This window comes from Toxotes jaculatrix, chromosome 6 (genome assembly GCF_017976425.1).
Source record: "Toxotes jaculatrix isolate fToxJac2 chromosome 6, fToxJac2.pri, whole genome shotgun sequence".
In the NCBI taxonomy this organism is placed as follows: Eukaryota; Metazoa; Chordata; class Actinopteri; family Toxotidae; genus Toxotes; species Toxotes jaculatrix.
The window spans coordinates 3,588,122-3,607,854 of record NC_054399.1 but is presented as its reverse complement, the minus strand read 5'-3'; the positions used below and the strand labels follow the sequence as shown (position 1 = coordinate 3,607,854).

The following is a 19,733-nucleotide window of genomic DNA, read 5'->3' as shown; positions in this document are numbered from 1 at the left end:
TTGTTTGTTTAATTGGTCCAAAAAAAGTGTAAAACTTCTCGGACTCTCAGCTGCAGTTTGCCTACAAACTAGCAGTCAGGCTGGTTGTTTTTCTATTTTCCAGTCTGCATGATACCTTAAGCTAACCAGCTGCTGGCTTTAGCTACATATTTACCACACACACCTGAAAGCAGTGTTGACTTTCCCATCTAACTCTCCGCAAGAAAGCAAATAAGCATAGCTCCTAAAATTTTGAACTAATCCTTTAAATGTGTCCTGAGGAGTTTCTATGATATGTTCAGTTCTTGAGGCCCAACAAACTTGTCCGATGCATTTCCTTCATTTGCAAAGCAGATTCGTTAAATATTTTAAACCGTGCAGTGTTTACATCCATGTTTGCTCGGTTTCTGTCTTCCTCTTCACTGCATGATGAGTTAAAACGTATAGATCCGCACGCTGATGCGTAGCATTAGGCGTCTATATGTATTTGCTTTCTAAGAATCCGTTTACCTTGTGTTCATTTCAACGGGCTGAGTCTGCTGTTACGCCTCAGTGTCTCTCTCAGATGTCAGCCTGTGTTCAGTGTGATAACCTATCAGCACTGTACATACTATTGCAAGGCAGGTCAGGCCTCTATTTTCAACCATCACTGCCAGTTTACAGGTCACAATTTCTGTGTGAGGCAAAGCACCTCCCTGATGTGGTCTGAAAATTGCTGTGCTTTATCCATCTTACATGTCACACCCGAGTATTTGACCAGCGTAAACTGAAAGAAAAGTCCAGAATAATAAAAGAGAAGATCCAGGAGGTTGAGGCGATGGCTGTATACATTCACTGCACTCTGCACTTAAACTGAAATGTTTTCTGTCGGCTGTAGAACAGAACAAAGTCAAACACTGGCTGTGATGAGTTGATATGACTGGGTTAAGCAGAAATCCTTTTATATTTATATCAAACATATCTTTGCTAAGCAGAAAGTTCAATTTCTGTTTTTGTGGTTCTTGCAATACGTGATTAGCTTCAAAAGACAGCAAAGGAGTACGAGCGAAAAGTGGGGAGTAGTCACAGAGGTTAAAAATGGGCAGGAAAACACACTGACACCAGAGGAGGAGGGAAAGTGACTGTGTTTTTAGCAGGTTTAGAGTTGGTGCCTCACATCTGGGCCACAATTTCTCTGTATTATCTGAGATGGAGAAGCTGGACGCGGAGAAAAAAAAAAAAAAAAGGAATGACGCTGATCTCCCTCAGGAGAGCGAGAGAAAACAGCTCAGTCGTGGCAGCAGCATGTTTAGGAGTGGGGGCTGATGTATGAGTGTGTTTGCGTCTGGAGGAGTGTGTGTGTGTGTGTGTGTGTGTGTGTGTGGTAGGGTTTCAGGGGCTCAGGGGCTCAGTGAGCAGTGTAACAGTGCACCCTGGTGACCATGCTGAGAACTGCATCCGTTTATACTGTGTGAAACATAACAGGCTGAAAATAATCTCCCCTCTGTGATCAAAATATTTCTTCTAGAACACATTTGCCCCTGTGGTTTAGGTGAAGTGCTTTAGAACACCAGCATTTCCCATAGCAAAAAGTGGTGGAGGACTAAACTTTTTTTTTTGTTGTTTTTTTTTCTGAAAAACACAAGCCTGTGACAAAGGCCAGATGTTCTTGCCAAGTGAAATACGTTAGAGCTTACACAATATTTGCTCAAGAGTTGTTTTTGAGCCTTGGATTTCTTGGTTCAATACATAGTAATACAACACAAACTCCAGGCACAGCCAGGAGACAATAAAGTTGTCCATGCAGCTATTGCTATAGACTCTGAGAGAAGCTTCTATCTGCCACAGACACACACTCGCAGTGGTGCCCCAACAGCCCCGACACTAGGCGACATTCCTCAGGCTGCCTTTGAAGTTTTGTGGTATTTCCACTCCGTCTGATTAAAGAACACGAGGATTGTACTTCAGCTTAATAGCAATTGTACGGTACAGCAGAGATACAGTGCATCATCTTCATATTAACATTGTACTTGCATTTGTGTGTGTTTCCCTCCTTTGTGTGTGTGTGTGTGTGTGCACATCTTTACGTGTGCACATGTGTTTATGCGTTCTTGTGCACCGGTGCAGCTTGTAACTCTAGCCCAGCATGTTGCTCGGACGAACAGCACAGATGTTCAGATGTTTCTCCTTGGAAAACAAACAGAACAGAGGCCATTTTCCTCCAGGACAGAGGGACTGTCAAAATAAGGGCTGCCCCCACCCCCCCACCCCTCCACTTTGGACCTCTCCTCCAACAGTGACCCTCTTATTCATGCGCAGTTCGCTACTCGCTCCGTTTAAATAACGCTGTGCAGGATGTTTTTTTTTTACCTTCATTTGGATATATTAGGTTCTGCATTCTGTGTGTATGTATGATTGTTACATGCGTCTGGGTCTGGACCACCCATTGCTCTTGCAGAGCACAGTGGAGGGTGATGATTCCTCAGACTGTGAGAGATTTAAAATCCTGAAAACAGGGAGGAGTTGGAGAATACATGGTGGGAGAGCGGGACACCCTTGCCACCTTCTCCTCCTCCTGCCCTCTTCCTTCTCCTCCACCTTTGATTAATGTCTTGCTCTCCACAGTGGAAGGCAGAACTACATGGGGCCTTGCGGGGCCCCAGGTGAAGACCTCAGGGAGACAGGAATGGAGGAAATGAAGAGAAACATATGAAGGAGTGCTAACTCATTTGCTTTTCTGCATGTTATAGGCCAAACATTTGTCTTTGGGCTTTATAAAAAAAATGATAACATGACTTTATCTGACACATGCATCAGTCTTTCACACGAGATGAAGACAAGTGAAATGAAAGCATGTGCTGGCACAGAAGAGGCAGGTCATTTGTATCAGTGCTGATAGCAGGAGATGAATGTGACAGTCGGAGCAGAAGGGAAGCGAAACTGAAGAGGATCAAAGTGTCAGTGAGTCATAAATAAATCCTGGTCCCTCCCCGTGGATAGATGGAGCCAATGTTGTATTACACTGACTCTGAGCAGCAGGGAGCAACACACCAAACAACCAGCGATATCCGCGTGTGTGTGTGTGTGTGCCTGTGCGTGTGTGTGTGTGTGTGCGCGCAGCTGTATGTGGATTTTTCTTCACACTTTTACAGAAAGCAGTCCCGCTATGGTTACTCATTAAAGCTGGGGAGGTGGTCCATTGTACCGTTATTGGCCCTGTGCATTTTCCCAGAATTCACTGTGTGTGTGTGTGTGTGTGTGTGTGTGTGTGTCTGTATTTGATTCAGTGTTGGAGTCTAGCATTGCTATGAGCTTGTTTCTTCTGGGCCACATGTGCTGTTTGGTGCTGAGCAGGCTCAGAGCAGAGCAGTAATGGGAAGTCCAGGTGCAGGGTTCACCCTCAGGGAGGAAGTGCTTGTTTACTCATATTTAACCTTGTTTCTGACCTCCCTTTTCTTTGGGCTTTATGACCCTGTAGACACTGTGGTATTGAAGTCGCACCAGTTCAGAAACTGTTGAGATACAGCCACACTCGTACAGGTTGAACCACTGAAAAAAGCTGTTTCTGGCGTGTTTGTGATAAGTGACTACATGTTCAGATCTCGAGGTGACGTCAGAAAGAAAACCAGAAATCACATTTGTGCTTTATTCTGAAGCAAGGAAACAATCACAGCATTATTACACCAGTGCAGGTGTGTCACCATCTTTTTTTCTTATGATTACACAATGTGTGTGTGTTTCCGTGGGTAAAGAATAGTGAGGAACATTTGGCTTGACGATAACACGTGAGCTATAGTGGCTGGGCTGAGGCGGCACCTTGGACGTTCAGGGTTCGACGGCGAGCTTAGTGTTCGAGTAACACAGATGGTGTAGTATTTTAAATTCTGTAAAACTGTGTCCAATCAATGTTTCTTACTGGCAGAATAACAGGGCATCTCCAACCTGTGACAGCTGTCTTTACTACCAGTTCTATGCTACATCAGCCATCAACTGAAAACTGTCTGCTCCTCTTGTTTAGTGTGTAGCGGTAGCACAGCCTGAGTCCAACACAGGCATTTATTTAGATATTTTAGTCACTGAACAGAGGCAGATAAGTCTTTGCTTTTTGCTGCTCTGCCTTTGACCAACAGAGGGCTCTCTGTCCGTGAAAAACATGTTGACAGCTCTCAGAGGAATACCTCCAGCTCTAATAAAGGTTTGCCTGTTACAGATACACTCTAATAAAGTTTTATACTGTTTATACTGTTGAAGGAACTGCAGAAAGTAGACACTATTCATTCAGCTGTATCCTGACTACAAAACAAGCTGCTATTATTCCACCTTCAGTGGAATAATAGTATAGTTCACTGTCTGCACTGTCCCTGTGGTCCTCTAGGGGGCAGGGTAACCCCACTTTTGCTCATAGAGCGTCTCTACTTCAGTTTGCCAAATGCGCTGAAGGGCCCACCGCCTTCCTCTGTACAGAGGAGGGAGCTGGTCACCTCAGCAGGATTATCTCATGGCACGTCTGCACACAGTAACTTGTTTAAATGAGATGTCTGATCTCACAGCACAGTCCCACAGCCCGGGTCTTTGTCAGCTGTTAGAGGCGCTCAGGTGCTGCCAGCTCCTGCTGGGAGATTAGAAAATGGCCCGGTGTCTGCAGCCGCCGACGCCCGGCCTGAGGAATGATGCTCGAATTGAGGAGTGATGAAAACCGTTCCACGCCGGCTCGGGGACACACACAGATACACGCGCACATTCACACTCGTGTTGGAATGTGCGCGCCACTTAATAGTGCGCGTGCGCACAGCCCCCCCGCCGCATTTTTCACCAAATTAAAGATCGCTCTCTCCATCCCGGCCTGGCACATACACACACTCAGTCATCACAGTGCTAATGACATTCCTTCACACACACACACACACACACACACATGCAGGTATGACAGGTTCAGCTGGGTTCAGTGTCTGACCCACTGGGAAGGATGTTTTTCCTGAATCTGAGATCATTTTTATGGATTTTGGATTGTCTGCAACACTTATAAATATGAGCTGATACGATTATCAGTAGGTTAAAAAGCCTGATACTGAAGATGCAGCACCTGTCAGTGCTCACAGCTCTGTGGCTTTGTGGCTGCGCTGTTACAGGTCAAGGAACTGACGTCTGCTTTTTCAGCTTTTTATTAATTTAATAATATTTCTAAAAAAAAAAAAAAATTTTTAAGAAGGTGGAGGTTCAGCATATCTTGAATCTGAGTTTTAAGATTCACTTAATTTTTTCGTACTTATGTAAGAGGAGCTGTATAAACAGGTGTTAGATTTTTTTTTTTTTTTTTTTTTCCCTCTTCATTACATAACTTTTCTTCACGGCCGGCCAATTTCATGATAAAATACCTCTGGCTCCTAAAATGTAATTAAATCTCCCTGAGTGTTTGCTGATAATTAAAGCTCTCTTATTTCACAAAGCAGGGAAAACCACTGCTAATTCAAAACATGCCAGATGCTTATATACACATGCGTGTGCACACTGATGCATTTTAACGCACAAAGGGAGAGACTCTGAGATTTTATGAGCTATACTGTGCTTGCTCAGTGGGAGCAGCCTCTTCAACCTGTGTGAAGGTATTGGGTTGCCATGTCAACTACGTTCTCACCCACAGAAACATAAATCCTGCAGACCAGCCAGATAAACACCTTGTGACACACTGAACTCAGACACCCTAAGTACAAGAGAGCACATACAGATTAGGTTACAGTTACACTGTAGTAGGAATAACTTACCACTGATATGAATGGAACCATGGCACTAATCTATCATGTTTTTCTAGTGCAGCCATTTTACCTCCAACATACAGGAACGTGTTGAATGGATTATTTAATGCAATTTTAATTTAAACTATATTATAAAAAGTTGTTACTCACAGTCTGTATCTCACTTAAGCATCTCCGCAGTGACCATCGTATTTTCTGGGGTATGAGTGTCATATTTGTGTGCATAATTTGTATACATGCATCCGGTCAGTCTGCCGAATATGTTGCAGTGGTCATATGGAGAAGCACCTTGTGTTACTCTGGGATGTAGTTCTGTAACTACTGGGAAATTTATGAGACAGGAGAGCTAACATACTGTACATCCAGTCAGCCAGACAGCACAGGGGTTTGTTTAACATCCCACCATAACACACAGTCTCACACACACACACTCTCCTCTCCCCTGCTCCCCCTCCTTATGCCATATGAAGGAGGGGACTCATGTTGCATTGCGTGCAGAGTTGGAATTTTGTCTTTGTCTGCAGACGGTGGCATTCTCTGCGCCTTGCCAGATTTCACTGATCTACCTCGAAACCATGCTTGAAACACTGTGACCGCCGTGATTATGACACACACCGCCATTCACACACACACACATACACTAATACACGCTCACAAACACACAGCACTGTAATTACAAAGGATCAAAGTGAACTTCAGCCTGATAGTCCAGCTAATAGTAGACGACAGCGAGGTGAAACACAAATCATGAGGAACAATATCAAAGAGTGAACCCCGGGTTAGCATCGGGACGCATGACTTTCTTTTACAGGGATGAAAGTTAGTTAATACTGTGGTCGTGAATCAGCCATTATCTGGGATAATCGGGGGGGTTAGTTTGTTTCAGTGTTACGTCTGTCACATCTGTTGTAATGATCAGTAGTTCCTTGGTTGTGTGCAACTTTATTCACACAGATTAGTGTGTGTGTGTGTGTGTGTGCCACCTAATCTGCTTTAAAAGACCTTAAGTCAGACGAAGAAATTAGAAGTTATCAGCTGCCACTCTCTGATTGAGCAGATCATCACCCTGTGATTTAAGCCACTGTCCCCACCTTCATCTCTTTTTTATACACACACACACACGTACGTTCAAACACACATGTCGAGCTCTCTGATCTGCTTATGGCACGGTACATGTGTACCCTCATTCATGTCATTTACTAGACCCACGCCCACAGGCAGAAACTCCCTGTGGCTGCGACACGGTGTTTCCTCCAGCGGGTGAGTCCTACATGCCAGCTGTTTGATCTCCTCACGCCTGTTAGCAGACAGCGCAACATCTGACGGCCTCGCTGCAAAGCCACTGTGCAGCCCACATGGCCATCCGCTAATGCAACCACCCAGCTTACACTTAGGAGGCAGTGTTTTACATACAGATCCTGCTGTTCTCCACAGTTATGCTGACTGTGGCCTACTCTAACCATGACAAGGTTTCCTGATAAGTGGCAGAGCTGAGACCACACCCTCCTCAGAGTGTGATTAATCACAGCCAGCACAGTGTGTGTGTGTGTGTGTGTGTGCGTGCGTGTGTGTGTGTGTGTGTGTGTAGCTCAGTATGAGGGGCATTGTTCTGCACTTCCTAAAGAGTCAGCCCAGATTATCAGGTCTTGTGTTTTCTCTCAGCCGGGGCCTCTCTGGAGAGGATTAAGGCTTACCACCGGAATTCAGACAACTTCTCGTGCGCTGACACAGCAAGCCGACCGCTGGCTTCAGTTTGTCGTCGAGCGTTTGGGGCCAACCATTGCACTTAGTTTTTCCAGTGTATAGCACTTTTGGCACTACTTGGTCCTTATTATACCTTTAACATATGAAATCAACAGAAACGCCATATTTCCATCATATTTTCCACATGGTTTTCCCTCACTTGAGGTTTGACTGACGCTCTTTTTAAGTAGGTCATCTCATTGTGCCATTCTGCAATGGTTTAAAGGCGCCAACTGTAGAATTAGCTCGACCGAATGTTTAATTTGATGCACTTAACTCCTAATATTTGCATAACCATCATGGATACAAATGAATGCAGACGAATTTGCATTTTCTTTTGCAGATTTCCTGGAAATTCTGGTTGAATTTGCTCAAACTTGGAGTGGAGACTTGACTCTCAGTCTCAGTTTGTTTACTGTGCATATGAGGAGACTATTTAATCAGATATGCAGGAGCACAAAACTCCAGTTTGTGTTTCTGCAGCCTTTTGTGGAAAATGATTACAGACCACTGACTAATTATTTCCTCTCACGAAGGGGGGACTTGCATGCGTCTTGGAGGTCAGCTGTTATCTATGAAGTGTGTTTAAGTGCAACAGAAGACATGAGGCAACATGTTTGATCAACTGGACCTTGTCGTTGCTTGTTGTTCAAAGTTGTCGTGGTGTAGTCATTAGGTTCTTATAAACGAGCTAAAGGGACATTAATGGGATAATTCATCGCATCTCAACTGTGAAAAGTATGAGCAAATATTCATACTGTGTTTTAATATGTACTGTGTTTGGTATGTAGAAATATATAGATCTTTTAATCTTGTAAAGTGGATAAGTAGTTAGGCTGATTTTAGCTGAGGATGCTTGTCAGTTAGTTACACAACTGGGTACAAGACTGACAGCATTGTGTCTTTGTCTCAGTGCACCTTTCATCACACTGAGGATCTGCCATGATGCTGTTACAGGGCTGTGAAACGTTTTAAACACACAACACATCCAGGATTTAAATAAAGAGCAAACTAATTATTGTGTGTCCAGAATAATAACAGCTCCACCCCAGTGGTGAGGGGCTGTATGGAGCTCTGCTCTGGTTCATGTTTATCTGCAGATCCATCTAAGGTTAAAGTTTAACATTGCAACACACAATGTTTGTTTTTCATTTTTCAGTTTGGTTTGTCTCTTCAGGAAAAGTCAAAGCTAAATGCGTTGTAGCTCTTTAGAAACTTTTATGTGTGTATTTCTTCTGCACAGCTGCACAGCTTTATTTATGTCTGTCTCATGATAACAGCATGCGAAGGTGACTTCCTCCTGACCTAGAGATGGTACATGGTTGCCATGGTGACAGCTAGCATCATGCAAGGGAAAGGGGGCATAACAAGCATTTAGCTCTGGACACCCACCACTTCCGTCTCTCTTCTTTCATCCTGAGGTACAGTAGCAAAGAGATTTTTCCTCCCCGGCATTCCACACAGGATTACAACATCTGATATAAACTCTGTAAGAATCACTAAGCTACATGCTTTTCTCTCTCTCTCTCTCTCTCTCTCTCTCTCTCTCTCTCTCTCTCTCTCTCTCTCTGTCCCTCTCTTTCCCCCTAAAAAATCACGTACTCTCATTCTTTTCTCAGACCAGAATAGAATTTTTGATCAGGTTTCAAAATAAGCCGGGATATTTATAAGCAGTCTCGTTGTCTACATTCCACTGATAAGTATACCGCTATTAGTTTTGATTGTGGGGTCAGGCATAGATGTGAGCTGTTGCAGTGTTGTGAGCGTTGTTGAGGAAACAGACTCTGTTCCTCTAATTTAATGTTCCCTGTGTTCTTTAGCCGCGGCCGTATTTCCTGTAAGCACAACAGTGTGGCGGTGGTAATGGACACAAATGCCTTCCTACTTCCACATTTCTTTGATTTTTTTTAAACTTAATTATTTACACACATTTGGTATTCAGTCTCTTTTTCCTCAGTTATTGTGAAATAGCACATAGCTACACAGAAGTGTTTTGCGTTTTCATTTTTCCAGTCATAGCATTACCGGACAAGGCTGGCAACTTTCTGTGTTCTCATTCTCTTCATGTCAAAAAGTCTCAGATTAAGACCAAAACAAGCAATGAACAAGTGTCTGAGCAGCTAAATAACAAAATATTGAATTACAATTATTATTTTATTTTTATTTTAAAGACAAGAACTCTGTCAGCTTTTTCTCTGTTTACGTTACTACGTCAAGTTTTCAGTTTGCTTCACACTCTGTCGCAGGTCAAATAAGCTTGTTAAACTTTTATATGAAGTTTGTGTGTAATTTCTTTGCTGCATAACAGAGTGCAGTGCAGTACTGCGACATTTCCTTACACTGCTGTAATTTGCATGTATTATACAGTCTCAAAAAAGCGAGTAGAAGCAGGCTGGACTGTCTTTGTCAGCAATATCAATTTAAGGATTTTTAAACAACAGCATTAAACGTCTTCATCGTCGTCTTTGGTTGCATCACTTCTCTCTCTGCAGTTCTTTATTTGTAATCTCAATTCAGCTCCATTCATTAGTGATACATTCCTCTGTGCTCCTCTGGTTGGTTGTTTCCACCTTTCGAGCGTCACAGGTTACGCTCGCATGCCTCTTAGTAACTATTACTCACCTCCGGCTTCGTTAGATCTAATTAAGAAGACCCACAGTCAACCATTTCCTGTCCAAACTTCATTCACTCTCCTCTGTCTCTGTCTCTCTCCCCCTCCCTAATCTCTCTCTCTCTGAGCAGCACAGTGCTTAGTCAGTCTTAGATATTACTTTGTAATTTTCGACATAGGTGACTGTTAAACTGACTCTTTTCGGGAAGTGAAGCTGTGTGTTTTGTAGACGTAAATGGCGTTTACACTGAGTGTGCAGAGCAGCATTTCCCCTCAGTTTTACAAAACGTGTAATGATCATTATGTAGACAAGAAATTATGCTGGAAGACAGTCGGGTGGCTTTTACATAAGCATTTATCATGCATTTGATTTGAACTAACCGGAATTCAGCTGACATATTTGCGTGACAGACATCAGACAGTGTGTGGTGCTGTAAAGGTGGTGTGGTGCCAATGTGGTGGGTGGCGTGGCAGCGTCGCGTGAGATGAATTCATACACAGGTGTTCAGCCTCACAGCCAAGCTGGATGTTCCCGGATCAGCACCCGGTCCTGCTCGGGATCTGCAGTGCCACGATCAACATCTAAACCACAGACTGCCCCGGGGAGGGGCGATAAGGGGGGGTGGGGGTTGTAGGGGCCTGCATCCAGCAGCCTGCCACAGCAACAGACCTATCCCCGGGGTTTTCACTGTATGCTTTGGCAGCAAGTCAACCAGCTCTCTCATGGCAGACACGCAAGCACTTGAACAGATTTACACATCTCCTCCTACTGAGTCCTTGTAATGTATTTAGCCCACTCCCTTTCCAGTGAACTCACGCCACACGCCACAAACACACTGAGCATGCACACATCCTCAGCAGATGGTTGGTGTCAGATCATGTGACTGAATTTACTGCATATACGCATGTTTTATTTCACCGTGTTTTTGTATCTGCCCAGAGACAAACATCAGTTGTGGTTTGTTTTGTAGGATGCCTTTCTCCTCTGCAGGTGTCTGGAAATCTGGAAAGATAAGACCCACATCTGAGCACGTCTTCACGCTCACCTCCGTCAAATAGCCCTGCTGTTTTTCCTAAGAGTTTACCTCTCAGTGTGGGAGAGCAAACGGCCAGGCCAGACACTTTACATTCCTCGAGACAGTGATTCAAAACAAAGGCTGGGCTAAAATTTGATATCGTCTATAGGGGAAGGAAAAGGGAACTAACAGAGAGCAAAGTAAATGAGAATAAAGCCTGACAGAGTCAAGCTGTTCATTGTACATTATCTAACTGCTGACACTGATGTATTCCTCAACTTGTAATGTGCCAAATAAAATGAAGCAAAGTATTTATGCAGGTCAGTTTTCAGCTTTGTCAAAGTCATGTCTTGTCATTAGAGTCGAGACGGGGGAAGAGTTAGGAGCAACGTCTCTGCCCTTACAATCCATCAATTTACAGTATGTTCCAGGCGAAGTCATCACAGTGCATCACTGGCATTTTACCTCACGTCCTGTGAATGTTAGATCTTATCTTTTAAAACTCGCATATTACTCTTGTATATGTGTCTATGTGTCACATGGCCTGTAAAACATGTGAGCTCGTATGTTGTTACATAATCTTGAAGAGCTTTAATTGAGTTTACAGGGTATGATGGTTGCCCCATGATGGCAGAAGTCATGCATAACCTTTTGAGTCTTTTGAGAACCTAATTAGTCTAATCAAAGTTGGAAACGTCGTGCTGGATTCTGTGTTACTGAGCAGTGGAGATGTCCTAGTTTGTTGTATTCTTTCCTCTGCCATCGATATTACACAGTAGCTATATCACAGAGTGGGCCAAAGCCACGAGCAGGAGAAGACAGGAAGTTGCTCCTGCAGCTTAATCTTCTTATCCCGGCAACCAGTTCACAGTTCCTGACTGAGAGGAAGTATAGGCTTAAAGTCCCAGTCAATGAAAGTCTTTCACAGGTCGAGAACGTGGAACTGTTCCTTTAAAATACGCACCTGCATTTCCACAGTGCTGTGTAAATAATCACCCTCTTATGTAAATTTGCTGTTTTCGCAGCATTAATGTCGGAGTCATCAGTGTTCTCGCTGTTAGCTGAGAGCCTCTCAGACCCTGCTGCGCTGATACAGTTTTCAGGTTTATATCTTCTATAACACAGCTGACCCTCTTGTTAACAGAAGGCAGCCACATTCCTGAGCAGCGCGAGGGAGAAGCACAGGTGCCAGGCGACCTACTTTGCCAGCAGCGCTGTAAACGGCCAGTTTTGGCTCCTCGTCCTTTAGCTTCCTTCATTCTCTCTCTGTCTGTCCTCTCCGTTTAACTCTTTTTCATTGTTCTGCCCCCCGACCTTCTGTCACAGCCGCTCTCCTTTAGCTTAGGTTCTGTCACTTCAGTTTAATGTCACAGCAAGTCTTCGCTCCCCTCCTCTCTTCTTCAGTGAGGAGGGAACATGAGCTTTTGATTCGACAGCAGTGTTTCTGCTCTAATAAAGGCGCTCTTGTCCTTTGGCTCCCATGCGCGTACCTTGATAATTGGTTTCAGTGCACACCCAGCTGAGAAAATTACCTGCAAAAACCAACATGCTACATCTTACAGCTGAGTTTTTGCAGATAAATGCTTTCCTGTATAATTAGCCTTCCTCTCAGAAAGAGCTGGTAGTGTGTCTGATTTTATGTGAATGTCATGTGCAAACTATTTTCACAAATACTAATAATTGCTCTGATTTTCCTCTGTAATGTCGCACTCTTTACATTCATGTATGATTTTATAACTTTTTTCTTTTAGTAAGAGCGCGTGTGTGTGTTTGTACATGTGTGTTGTCAGGTTGTGTAAACCCTGAGGAGCTGACCACAGAGCGAGCCCATTCTGCAGTGGAGGACATGTTCGAGACCCTCCGAGGTCTGAGCCACACCAGGGATCACCTCAAGCAGCTTCGCTCCATCTACACTGCCAGCGATGGCGTTCACCAGGTGAGAGACACAAAAATAAAATACACTCAAAACGCACACAATTTGTTGCTGGGTGGACAAATCCAACACGTCTCTTCTTCGATCTCTTCGGTCATGAGAGTGACACACGCGTTACCTGCGAGTCACCATCACAGCTTAAACAAGACATCAGTATCCCCCAACAACAGTGAAAAAGCAGAATATTTACTTAGTGTATACTGCACACAGCTGCTTTGCCTCATCTTTATGTAACTATTTTTTGCACTCTTGCTGTGGCAGTAACACAGGCGCAGATGTAGTGGAGGACCTCTGGCCTTGTGCTGTGTTTGTCCCCCTCCAGTTTGCGTCACGGAGACATACAGCACAGAGGAGTTCACTGTGAAAGCCTCTTCATAAACTGTCTGTATCCTTGAGCTTATGTAACTCAGAAAGGCCTCTCTGTGTGCTTCTGAAAGCTTTGTCCTCATCAAAAGACTCTTACCTTTTCTTGAAGACAGTCAACACAGTCGCTGTTTCTTCGCCGCTGTCGTTCATTCTGATTGCGTAGCTTTTATCTGAGAATTATAGGCCAGGAGCATAAAGGTTAATCGATGGAAGTTCAAGGCGCTTGTTTTTTTTCTTTTGAGGTCGTAATGATTTTCTTTGCCAAATACAGGGACATAAATAAAAAAGAAAAACAGACAGCAGAGTGAAATAAATGTCCTTGGAACTAGAGGTGATCTTGAACAAAGGCCTTACCACTGCTGGGACGTCTTTGTACTTCACTTTTTGTCTTTTATCTCACATAAATAATTTATTGTATCACAAAGCAACGAGGTGCAAAGCTGTATTCTCACTGAAGGAGTTGAAACTCTAGTGTTCAGCAGGATGATGAGATCAAATGTTTGAATTTTATTAAGTTCATACATTACACATACATTAAATTGTATATTCAGTAATGTACAGTCATCTTTAAAGGAAAAGTTTCTTATTTGAGGAAATAGATGTATTCACTTTCTAGCTAAAAGTTGGATATGAAGACTGAAAATGAAGCTACAGCTAACGTAGCTCAAACACTGGGACCAGTTCCTTCTTGGAGTTTCTGCTGGTTGCTGGGAAACTGGTCCCAACCAAGATATGGTCTGGGACATAACCCCCACCCCCACCCCCCAGAAAATGGCAAATGTCATTTTAACCAGCTGCTGGCTGTAGCTTCATGCAGACATGCGGGTGGTAGTCCTTTTATCTAACTTTTGGCAGGAAAGGGAATCAGTGTTCTTCCCAAAATGTTAAACTGTCCCTTTAACTCGCATGCGTGAGATCATAAATGCGGTCTGAGTACAACAGATTTACTTTCCTTGTTCAGCCTCAGAAGAAAAACCGTGGTATTTTTTTCTACTCAAGAAAAAGTTTTAATCCTGCGAATGATTTTTTTTAACTCCATCTCAGCACAGTAGAACGACATCAGAAAACATAATGTCGTCTTTGTCAAAATGTGTCGATACCATTTGTCTGTGTGCACATGCATGTGAGCGTTATCATGTTTCTGTTAGGACAGAACTGTCCGTCCCCGTTCCTGCTGACTTATGAAAATGATTTCATGTGAAAGGAGAACAACAGGATATCTGCCAGCTACTGGCTGTTCAGAGAAACATCAGTAGTCTATCAGCCTCCCTCAGCACGCGTCCCCTCCACCGATGAAGACAGTACCTGTCGGTTAAGATGTCTTTCTCCCACTGGAGTGTCGGGCTCTACACCCCTGGGTTCAGACATAAGTGAGAAGCTTTAATTAGGGTCATATCCTCTTGCTATTGTCGTTTCTAAGGTGCTGATTTTGTTCTCACAAACTCTGAAACACATTAAGTCAGTACTGTGATGGGATCATGTGTTTTCATCCCAGCATGTTTGTATTTGCACCACTGAGCTTTCACTGCTCATTTAAATGGAGGATATTATTGACAACAGCAGACGGATGATATATAATTATATGAAACAAGTAAATGAGAACATCAGAGGGTGTCTCTTGGCCGCAGTGCTGCTCCATGTTTGTTCCAGTCATAATCAATCAGACCAGCAGACAGCAGCACTCATACATGTTTGCTGTCACATGTAAACTCGTCTCAGAGCTGCGTGAAAATTACACATTTCCTCTGCACGTCATGCGGTTAGAAAAAATCCATCGATGAGGTCTGAGTGACAGAGCCTGTAACAGCTGGAGTTTACTGACCTTGTCTGAGGGGAGGGGCTTGATTCTGATAAACGCTTGATTGATTGAATGATGGCGGTTTTATTGCAGCGAGCCTTGGCACCGTTCTTTTGACTTGCAAAGACTAACAGCAACACAAAGGGAGAGTTGCATAACCAATCAAAAGCCATAGTAACAAGAAAATGATTCATTCTAGTCAACAATGACAGACTGTCTACACATTTTCACCTTCCAGCATGAAGCTGCACAGATGTCTGAGCAGAAGGTTCTGAGGTACGACTGCATTTATGTCTTATATAGGTTTTCTCTCCCTGTTATGGGACAAAATTTCATACATATAACACAAAAACATGGCTTCCGAAGACGTCAACCGATACCACCACAGTTGACCTGTGAATACTGTAAAGCAGAAGTAAATGGCATATATTAAAAATTGCAGTAAGACAATATATATTCTTACTGGATTTTTTTAAGCTACCCGATAGCAGTGTCAGTATCAGTCTCAATAATAATAATAATAATACAGACTGTTGCTGAAAGTTTTGCTTTAGTTTGGCCGGGTTTTTAGAAATCTGTCCCTGAGGTTTTCATGCAGTGGTGAAAAGAATTTCATGTCTAGCGCTTACAGCATTGAAAAAATATACTTCATGAAGAAATTCAACATAGGCGATGTCCCAGTTACTGCGTGTAAGCCACAGACTACACTGTCACCAGTTTTCACACAGAAGACGTTTTGACAGTGTCTTCTGTGGCAGCTGTATCACCTGCTTGGTTAGTTAGCTCTAGTCTGGACATATATGGATGTAAACTGTAACCTGACTGGTTAGCACAGGAATAAAATCACAAGGCGGTTATTCTAGTTAATGTTGTCACTACGTTGTTTTGGAACATTAATTCGTTCATCCACCTCTGCACCAAGAAAACCTGTGGGGGAAACTGATACTCACATGTGAATGTGAATGTGTGTGTGTGTGTGTGTGTGTGTGTGTGTGTGTGTGTGTGTGTGTGTGTGTGTGTGTGTGCAGAGGCATATTTAAGTGCTGGCATTATCATATGACAAATTCTAATATTGTTTTTATCATGTGGGTGTTTGTGTTGGTGATTTAATGGGATTGCTTTTAGCTTTTTGGAAAGCAGATGAAAATGGAGTGTGCGTGACTGTGGGTCGGATTTGTTGTTTACGCCTGTGATGCTGTGGTTTGTTTATGTGCGTGCATGAACGTGTTATTTAGCCCAAGATGAATCATTAATGTGTTTACTCCCAGCTTCAGCTTGGGCAGGCTGACCCATGCAGCGGAGTCATGTTGATGGAGGTAAATGTTAGTTTACATAATTCATGATTTATACGACCTGGACAGCAGGATTTCCCCTAATCCGACTGCTCCTCAGGGACGAGAGGAGTGGGCGGCTGTGAGTCTCCTGTTAAGAATGATATAGACAGATACTCCACACTGAGGTGAGAGGATGCCTGTGGGCAGAAGCACCTGGATGCATTAGTATTTGGACAACATTGTGTGTGTAGGTATGCCTTTGATTCATGAAAGAACAGTTTAGTAGATGTGCTCTTTGCTCTTTGCTCCTTGAGTGTTCAGATGTTCCTCTGACAACATCCAAAAGAGGTTGAAAGTTCAAAGTTTTAGCTTCAAAGTGCAACTAAGTCTAGCTTCATGTCAGCCATTTTCACCTATGAACTCCGGACAGTGTCCGCAGAATCAGGTCTGGACATTGTCCTTTCATGTATTCAGCACACAACCAGAGACTTTCTATGTGAGACGAGTTCACACCGACTGGAAATACTCTGTTTGGTTTAGGCGAGGAGTGGAGCCTGGGTAGAGCGTGCAGGAGGCAGGATAGCAGCATCATCAACACGCCCACTTACTTGCTCAGTCCTCCGGACAATGGCCTGCTCCACTCACACATCAGCTTAATCTGACATTACACTATCTACGTCCTGGGGAGCTGGCAGGACAAAGTCTGTTTAATGTCTAGTTCATCTGATTTGGACATTTGCGTTCAAATATACAGCTCCTTCGGGTAATGTCTCGAAAAGTTCAGGCTTGCAGTGCATGTGAAAGCATCTGTAGAATGAGGAAAGTTATCCAGTGCTCTTGTACTGGCAGAAATTCAGCCTGCCTATTTTAAGTCTTCTGCTTCTCAGAGCACTCAGATGAAGCTCTGCCAAGTCTTATCTGGGCCTTTATTGTTCTAAGAGACAGCAAAATCCACTGAATTCTTGATCCGCTAGCTTCGAGGGCTATAAATGGTACATTCTGTCCTGGGTAGCTGGGCAGAAAAAGCTGCCTCCCTCTTACTGTTACAGAGGGCTTTTTTTTTTTCATAAATCAGTTTTTAAGAATATTTAAGACATTTACGAGGCTTTAGTTGAGATTCTGCAGTTCAGCTCCTTCTAGAATGTTAAAAATGTGATTGAACTCCTGTTTTTTTCTGTCAAACTGAGAAGAAAAAAATAAGTGACAAATTGTTGTGATTGTGAAAGCTAGACAGCTCATAGGTCTAGAGAAGCGAGCCAGGTGCTGTTGACTGTTTTCGAGAAGCAGATTATGGTTTTATGAAGGTGTCAATATGAACACATAAAAAGCAGCTGAAGTATGACTGCCCTTCAGCATTCTCAAAACTGTCTTACCATCTGTTGTGGCAAGGAAAAAACAAATGATGAAAAATGATTATAGCACCATGGTAGTTTGGATTATTGTTGTTGGTATCACTGGTTCAGAAATACTGATGAGGCTGGAGGGTGTTCGTTCTGGATTTGATTTATTCCCCCTTTAATACCAGACACTGATGGACCAAATACTATTTTTAGCCACATTCAGCAGTGCAGGATTTCTTTTTGTCCTGGTTGCAGCAGTGTTCGAGCTCCTCTTCCTGAAGTGACTCATAAGTCAGTGGCCTGTTTGGTCGAGCAGAGCTGTTTATAACTGCACTGTCTCTCACACCCACTGCCATTCAAACAAACATGCAGAGGCTACAAGGAGGGCACTCTGTGGAAAACACTCAGACGCCAGCACCTCTTCATTAGTCTCATACAGATATTTCACTGTGGAATTTTCCACTTAATTTATGTCTATATCTAAAAATATAACAGCGTTGTCACTGTAGGTATTTTGGGTGTTAACTCATCATTATGTTCAAGAGTGTTGTGCGGTGTTTGTGTTTTGCAGGCGACCTATCATCCTTTCCTGCGGCAGATCCTGGAGGAAGTCTTCCACCCTGACAGACTCGAATGTCCCGACATCGAACACATGTCCGGAGGTCTCACAGACCTGCTCAAGACCGGCTTCAGTATGTTCATGAAGGTCAGACATACATGCATGTCTTACTATCTAGACTCACTGACATAAAGCATTCCCTCGCCCCTTATCCTAACTTTAACCATCACAAATGAACGCCTAACCCTAACCCTGACCCCTGCTGTGTGGTTGGGTGAAATGGTAGCTTGTGCACCGTTGCCTGTTTGGTGTTTGCTGTTTGATGCCCAGAGGACATCTGCTGTGAAAGGCTGTGAAATCTGACTTGATCAGGATCCAAATCTGCACGACTCCCAAATTTGGTTGCAGTTGGATTTTGCATTGCAAAGATAAGGCAGTGCTTATCAATAGGCCACGCCTCCACAACTTATATCCAATCACATCCAATTATAGAAGAACAGTGGGAGAAAAACAAATACATCCAAAAGCTTTTGGGGTCATCTGAATATGACATTTCCAACTTTGGTGAATATGGAGCAAAAACAGTTTTTTGCAGTCACATCTAACTGCTGTTATAGGTCAGACTGTAGTCTATGCCAGTAACAGTAACCAGTAACCACCTTGATTCCTTATTAATCCATTTTAACAATTCAGATTTGCAGAGAATGCAAAATTGTTGGCAGTAAGTTCGCACCATTTGTTGTTAATTGCCATTGAATGATCGGTTGATTTGTTCTTTCACTCATTCACTTAGTTATTCACTCATTCATTCTTATGGAGCTGTGAATGTTTCAAGGGAAACGAAAAGATTTTTTTCCGAATTTTTGGGGCTTTTCTGCCTCAGACATGTCGTTTCAGGCCTGTGGGTAATGTATATCCACCACGGAGCAGATCGCTGTCCACGGTCTGATTATCTCACATCTGGGCCTGCTTAAACTTATGATTACCCGGGGGGAGGAATCAGACCGGTTGTGTAACCATGGCCTGGTTTTTACACAAATTAAGAAACTTGGCCCACGAACCCCCGACTCAGACAGACTAAACCTATAAACCCGAACTCGGAGTATTCTATAGAAGCACAGTGCACACCCCTTATGCAATAAAACACCCCAATAAAGCTTCTATTTTTAACCACAGGGCCTATGTGTACTCCACAGTTCATATCATTAAACAAACTGGACCTCAGTCTGGATTATAACCCACTGAAAGCTTTTGCACTGTTGCTTAAACTGTCATCTTTAACTGTCTGTAACCAAACTGTGTGTGTGTGTCTGGTGTGCCATGTTTAGCCTTTGTTTAGACAGAGTCCCATTTGTTCAGGAACTCTGGCTCCTGGTCCTTCA

The 19,733-nt window shown here is 43.3% G+C and overlaps 1 protein-coding gene across 1 annotated transcript in view; it reads left to right on the top strand.

The window, feature by feature from the left end:
* scfd2 (sec1 family domain containing 2) overlaps positions 1–19,733 on the top strand; it is a 78,996-nt gene that overhangs the window by 53,328 nt on the left and 5,935 nt on the right. Inside the window, exons 6-7 of the mRNA XM_041040633.1 lie at positions 12,872–13,017; positions 18,364–18,498. Of these exons, the coding sequence (XP_040896567.1) occupies positions 12,872–13,017; positions 18,364–18,498 (281 nt within the window). The remainder of the gene's footprint in view (positions 1–12,871; positions 13,018–18,363; positions 18,499–19,733) is intronic.